The sequence below is a fragment of the Idiotropiscis lumnitzeri genome, chromosome 4, assembly GCF_059441095.1.
Source record: "Idiotropiscis lumnitzeri isolate Australia: NSW breed Sydney's pygmy pipehorse chromosome 4, RoL_Ilum_1.0, whole genome shotgun sequence".
NCBI classification, from domain to species: domain Eukaryota; kingdom Metazoa; phylum Chordata; class Actinopteri; order Syngnathiformes; family Syngnathidae; genus Idiotropiscis; species Idiotropiscis lumnitzeri.
The window spans coordinates 22,334,041-22,340,591 of NC_142394.1; the positions used below are offsets into that span (position 1 = coordinate 22,334,041).

At 38.2% G+C, this 6,551-nt stretch overlaps 1 protein-coding gene across 1 annotated transcript; it reads left to right on the forward strand.

The window, feature by feature from the left end:
• The first annotated feature begins 2,347 nt into the window (after positions 1-2,347).
• On the forward strand, positions 2,348-6,266 carry cd40lg (CD40 ligand). Its single transcript, XM_088294309.1, has 4 exons — positions 2,348-2,584; positions 3,615-3,639; positions 4,081-4,164; positions 5,338-6,266. The coding sequence occupies exons 1-4, from the start codon at positions 2,387-2,389 to the stop codon at positions 5,712-5,714; spliced, it is 684 nt and encodes a 227-aa protein (XP_088150435.1). The 5' UTR covers positions 2,348-2,386; the 3' UTR covers positions 5,715-6,266.
• The last annotated feature ends 285 nt before the right edge of the window (positions 6,267-6,551 follow it).

Sequence of the window (6,551 nt, forward strand, 5' to 3'; positions counted from 1 at the left end):
GAACTGACTGCAAATAGCAAAAATCCACTTATAATTGACTACCGAAATTAAATGTGTTGAAGAGATAACATTTTCTTTTAAACCTGTAACAGGTGTTTCCCAATAAATAAATAAATTGCATGAATCCATTATCTGAACAACTTATATTTCTTCTTTTTTTTTTTTTTTTTTAATTATCTGCGAATGGGTGAATCCGTGTTGATACTTGTAGTAAGCAGGGGACCACTGCAATAACATCCAGGACTGGTCGCCAGCCAATCGCAGGGTACAAACAAATAAACGTTGTCATGAACTTTGTGAGAATTTGTGAAAAAAGTGTTGTTTTTTTTTTTGTCAGCTGGCCAAGGGGTGGAACTAAAGTTTAGAGCACAGTGGTCCAAACAGCAGGCAAATCAAAACCAATATTTTATAAAATATAATATGAAGTAAATAGCACTTCACTTACACTGACATGCAGATGCACTGACGCCCGAGTTAAAAAAAAAAAATGTAAACAGGAAGTTCATGCCCTCAAGGCTGACAATGAGGCGCTCTAACGCAACGACAACAGTGCTGATGCCGTAGTCCAGCTGTCCAGTCTGACTTTCCCCGCCCCTGCCACACCCACCTTTCCCACACTGTGACATGCGCACATTCACGGCCGACAACGGGGCGCTCTAAAAGGGCTATGCTAAGGGAAGATGCATTTTTGGGCTGTAAACAAAGCTAGCTAGCTAGCTAACTGCACATCGCAATTGTGCCAGACCAGATCTGATGCAAACCAATGTGGTGAAGTTCTTATATAATGGGGAAGTGGCAACTTGAAAAATTAGCACTACATAGTTGTCATTCTCTGCCACAATGATTTCAGCAATCATCTTGAACGCAACGCAGCAAGTCTTCAGCAGAGATTTGATCCCAGAACCTTGACTGTTGACTGTGACTGTGAGCCTTTTCACACAGTATAATACCAGTAACGTGAAAAGAAAAACAAGTGGTTAGAAAGCTTAGCTTTTCCTTGAGCAGTTTGCTTAGTGGTAAGCATCAGGGGTCGCGTGGGCCCGATGCTCCAATTTCAACGTTTTACAAATGTCACAAGACGCCGTGTGGGCGCCCATAAATGAACCGATCAATCTAGCTAATGCACCACAATGCGCTATCACTGCCGGCTTCAGCTGGTGTTCCCTCCACAGTTGAGTCACAATGACAAGCACCCGTGACCTGGTTCTCATGAGAATGGCGTACTAATAGCAAAGTAAAAGATCAGAAGATTGCAGAAGTTGAACCATTTGAAATATTAAGGAAAAATAATGTGAAGAAAGAAAATGCCAAAAGTGAAATTCCACCAGTAATTCATACCTTGATTGATTACACCTGCCACAAGATGCTGGTAAAGAATGACTGAAGTCGAAATGAAGGTCCTCAACTCACTTCAACATAGTTCTTTGGCACCAACGTGCCACAACTCGCAGAAAAGCACTACCTTTTTCTAGATGAAGCTCCTTAACTCAAATTAATGTAGCTCAGTGGGAGCGAGAAACGACAATAGGTGTCAAAGCACTACTTTTGAATACATGAAACTCCTCAACTTCTGTCAATGTAGTTCCTTGGCACGAAGATGTCACAGGATGGAAATAAAGCTTCTCAGGTCACTTCAATATTCAGTAGTTCTGAGGCATGGAGATCCCATCAGATGACACTGAAGCACTACTTTTGTACAAATGAAGTTCCTCAACTCATTTCAACATAATACCTAAGCACTAATATGCCATAAAATGGCAGCAAAATATTCTTTCAGTCTTAATGGAGCCCCTCAAGTCACTTCAAAAAAAGTTCATTGGAATACAGATGCCAAAAGCACGACATTTAGTCTAAATGAAGCTCCTCAACTCACTTGAATGTAATTCGTTAGCACCAGGATACCCGAAGCTGACAGTAAAGCACTACTTTTTTCTAAAGGATGTTCCTCGTCCTCTGGCACCAAGATGCCACAAATGGCGAGAAAGAACTCCCAGGAATCAAAATGCTTGAGAATCACTGGTCAAAACGTGGTTAGATCAACTTTATGGATCCCCAGAGTCGGAATTTTGGTGTTACAGGAGCAAATAAAATAAAATAAAATAAACCTAATATTGTTTTCAAATGATGAAACTAGTATCTGACATGAAAACACTCCTGCAGTGCCTTCTCTATGTCTTAAGGCCACAATTAGGTTAATCTTGTTGTGGGAGGAAGCTGTTTGCAGAGTTGATTTCTCACCTTGAGAGAAAGGAAATGCCAATGAAAGCAAACTTTTCTGTCGACACGCAGAAGAGGAGGAGAAGAAAGGAAAATGACGCAGCCATTGTGCTTCACATATCGCAACCTTCAGCGTACGGGATGACACTTTGCGCTCCTCTCCATTATAATGATTAACACGTACCACAGTAGCGTGGCATCGCTCCCGCCTCCGCTGCCTCCGCGCCAGTCTCAGGTGCTCATCCAGCCTCAGGTCTCATCAGCGGGCCGCAGCAGAACATTGCCGCGCTCGCTTCTGGGAGTCGTATTGTTGCATTTTCTGCTCACGGCGGGAGGATTCGCCTTCCTGTACTACATGGGCAGAACGGTAAAAGCCTCATTTAGTTGTTTTCAATTTGTTACAGAGACTTACTGTAAAATACACTAATGCACATTTGGTCACTGAACACACTAGAGAGGGACTTTGTAAATCACTTTTTTTCTGTATCACATTTAAGATCATGTACCAGTAGAAATTAGTTTTTCTTTCATTGCATTTAATCGTTATTTATCTATTTTCTGATGAGCTCAGAAATTGTAAGTAGCAATACAATTATTCAAGTGAGTGACTAAAAGTAATAATAAATATAAATTGTAAATGAATAATAATTAATAAATATCATTAATATTTATAAATAAATAAATTATACAATAATTTAAACAAATATACAGTAATAACGCTCTTTGAATATTTCTGTCAGAAAACTTTATTTTGTTGTATGCTGACATTCTAAATCAGGTCACTGTGTTTTTGCATTCTTGGCCGATAAAGACAATACGGATTCCTACACTACCCTTTTAAATGTTTTGCTGAGGAAATTAATCAGAAGAACAGTCTGGAAATTTTGATGTGGTTAAAAAAAATACAATATTTTAAAAAAATATTTTCTAGGTAAGTTTTCATTTTAAGTCCAATAAGTCTTATTTTTAGGAGTAAATTAATGTAAATTAAAATTAAACACAATTTTAAAGCTACTTTATCATGCAATGAAACAATGGTTAAAACATTGCAGCCATTGTACTAGCTCAGTGGATAATATTTACTGCATCAGTTTTCCTCTGCAGGGGTGTCAAACTCATTTTTGTCACAGCCACGTTGTCGGTACGGTTTCTCTCAGAGGTGGTGGACCAGATGTGGCCCGTTGGCCTTGAATTTGACACCTGAGCATGAGGCAAATGAGATTGATAAAAATATTATCAACATTCTTAACGTAACAACAACTACATCAGAAAATATATTGCTGAATTAAACCTTTATTTTTTTTAGCTACAGCTCTCGTTTAATCAGATTGTACAGGAGGTGTGCCAATGCGACCACAAATTGACCGTTCACATGTTATACTTTTTTAACCCAACAGGAAAAGTTGCCACCATCATCTGCAGGTATGTTTGTCTTGTTTCTTGTCTTTCATTAGCACAGCCAGTGTTTCACAACCATTCTTAATATTCCCTTTATTAGTCCCACAATGGGGAAATTCGAGATTCGAACCCAGGCCTCCTGGGGAGACTGGGTCCTGAACGCGGCGCCTTAGACCACTCGGCCATTCTTGAGCCTTGCACATATGTTATATGAGAAAACTCTAACGGCCCAAAATTTATTGTTGGAATTGACTCACAATTTAACAATTGTCAAATGTAGAAATGATTAGTGGAACTAAAACTATTAGAACAAATTGACACACTGGTTTATTGTGCCTTCTGCCATCTAGTGGAAGAATTTACTGTTTGTGCTTGTCACTATACTTCACTGGCATAGATAGCTAAACATGTTGTGTGGTAATTAAATACTATTTTCCTGTACTATAAATCTTTTGTTGGTTACAGCTACCTTTCAGCAAAGTTCCTCCAGAACGTTGGCTCGCATGACTGTGGCGAAGCGAGAACACTTGACAGCGCAGAAATCAATATGTAAGAGACTTACTCTTTATTGTTTTCTATTTGACCCCACTAATGCCTTGAAATCATTTATATATGTATTTATTTATTTTGCTCCTAAAACTGTACTGCTAATAGTTAGCTAACACGGCTAATTTGTCCAAGTCTCGCTAGCTTACTTGGTGCTAGCCACACATATGAACAAACGCTGTTCATTCCTGGCAACCAAACTTTGTAACGTATATCTTCTTCTCATTACACATATTATTTTAGTTACTTAATTTCGCTTACCGCGTAAAATATGGAAAAACTTGTAAGTCAAACAGGAGGAGTACAAGTGCGAAGGTGCGGCTTAATTTATGATGTGTCTGCATTGAGCTCTGTGGTCAAGTCCGTGACGGAACACCAATACTCAACATTTAAATTTGGAAAAAAGTTGCTCCACCGGGTGAAAAGTAAAATTCATTGTCTTGCCAAAGGGCAATTCAAAAGTAAAAATTCGCGGCTGGGAAATGAACCAGCAGCAACCTTTCGGTCACTGGACGACCTGATCTATAATCTTTGAATGTGATGAAATTCACGTTTTAACGTGATTCGCTATCACACTAAAACAAAGTAAGTTAAAGTTATTTTAGTTTAAAAGTAGTTGACACATTAGGTAGGGCATGTATGTACTATATAAGTATGCTTATCTTCTTTTTTTTTAAGTAGTAGAAGAGCGTGTTACATAGCTGTAACTTTGATTTATAAAACTCAAAAAAGACTCCGCCAGTGACCTGCAGTCAAACTTATAAAGTTTCATTGTGATATGTAACATTTGACTTATCATTTCACTTAAAAATATGAAAATTCTCACATTAAAGCGTGAAACTTATCATATTAACATTACAAGTTGTTCCACTAAAACATTTTAAGTTTGCTGATGGAGAATGAATAGCTTATATTTCATTTATTCTATTTATTAAATATGCTATCAGATCATGGTGCAGGACATTTTCCTAAAAAAGAAAATGTTAGTTTATTTTTCTGTTAATTAATTCGGATTGATTCGGTGGACAAACATTTTGCAAATTTCCCCATTGTGGGACTAATAAAGGCCATCTTTATCTTTACTGATAAGTATTTTACGGACTACTAAGTTCCAGCTCACAGACTCCAGTTTGAGAATGACAATTATATAAAGTACCTGCTAATGTCTTTCCGCAGCAGGTTACCTCCAATGGGACATGAAGCACTCAGTCCGAAGCAACATCAATTACTATCACAACAGCTGGCTTACAGTCCTTCAGCCCGGGGACTACATGGTCTTCTCCAGGGTCACCTTCTCCAAGGCAGACCCAGTGAGGCCGCTGGCCAGCGCGGTCAAGCTGAGGCGCAGCGAGTCAGCTGAGGAGACAGTGGCCATGCAGGCCTATTGCAGTCTTGATGCCTCGGGGTCTGGGTCCAACCCCCAGCTGTGCACAGCCTCCCTGGGGGAGGTGATGACGCTGGAGAGGGGGAACCAGATCAGCTTGTGGGTGCAGGACCTGTCACTGGTGGACTACAGCGAGACGGCCACCAGCTTTGGGATGTACAAATTTTGACAATATGGACCAGAGGATGAAACTTAATTTATTCCATTGGACGAACTTTTCAGGACAGCATTGAGAATGATTCTTATGCATTATTCATCTTTACATACCTCTCTGGAAAAAAAATTAGATCATGCAAAATTTTCTAGTTTCTCTGGATATAAAAAGTCTGCACACCCCTGCTCAAGTTTTTATTAAAGGGAAAAAAAGAGACCAAGAGAAATAATTTCAATGTTTTTCCACCATAATTGTGACCTATAACACATATTTTAATCTTTTTGAGATAGAAGTAAAAAAAAAATGTCGTTGCAAAAATTTGCACAACCTCCGAGAACTGGGATGCGGCTGTGATCATAAAAAATCACAAACTTACACCTGTCATCGTATTAAAAAACCTCCAATTAAGCTTCAATAAAGTCTAGATCATCTTTTAGGCTTTCCTGACATTTTTTTTTAACTTTATAGCAGAAGCCTGATGGTTTTCTGCCAACACTGACTGCTATTTGGAACAGTTCATAATTCACTCTGCATGTTCAATTTTTTTTTTTTTATTTCTGTCATTAACTGAAAATATGACCAAACCCCAAATAAAGTTCAGCTGTTCAAGTAGTATATTCTCTCTTTTATGATTCAATTAATCAACAATTGAATAATATACCAGGAAATAAAAAGATGCATAAATGTGTACAGCACAAAATAGTTTATGTATATTACTTAAATCGATTAACCCATTACTTTAAAAATGAATAGGAGGGGCAAAAGTAAAAGTACAACTGCAACTTTTTTTTCTATGCATTTTATACTTTTGCAAGAGAAGCTCCTATTAATTCATTTTAAAACAAATAAAAT

Bases quoted from the DNA above. Each gene is read 5' to 3' on its own strand.
- cd40lg (XM_088294309.1), top strand. From the start codon at position 2,387: ATGATTAACACGTACCACAGTAGCGTGGCATCGCTCCCGCCTCCGCTG. The intron at 2,585-3,614 runs GTAAAAGCCTCA...TTAACCCAACAG, and splicing joins TGTACTACATGGGCAGAACG to GAAAAGTTGCCACCATCATC. The intron at 4,165-5,337 runs GTAAGAGACTTA...GTCTTTCCGCAG, and splicing joins GACAGCGCAGAAATCAATAT to CAGGTTACCTCCAATGGGAC.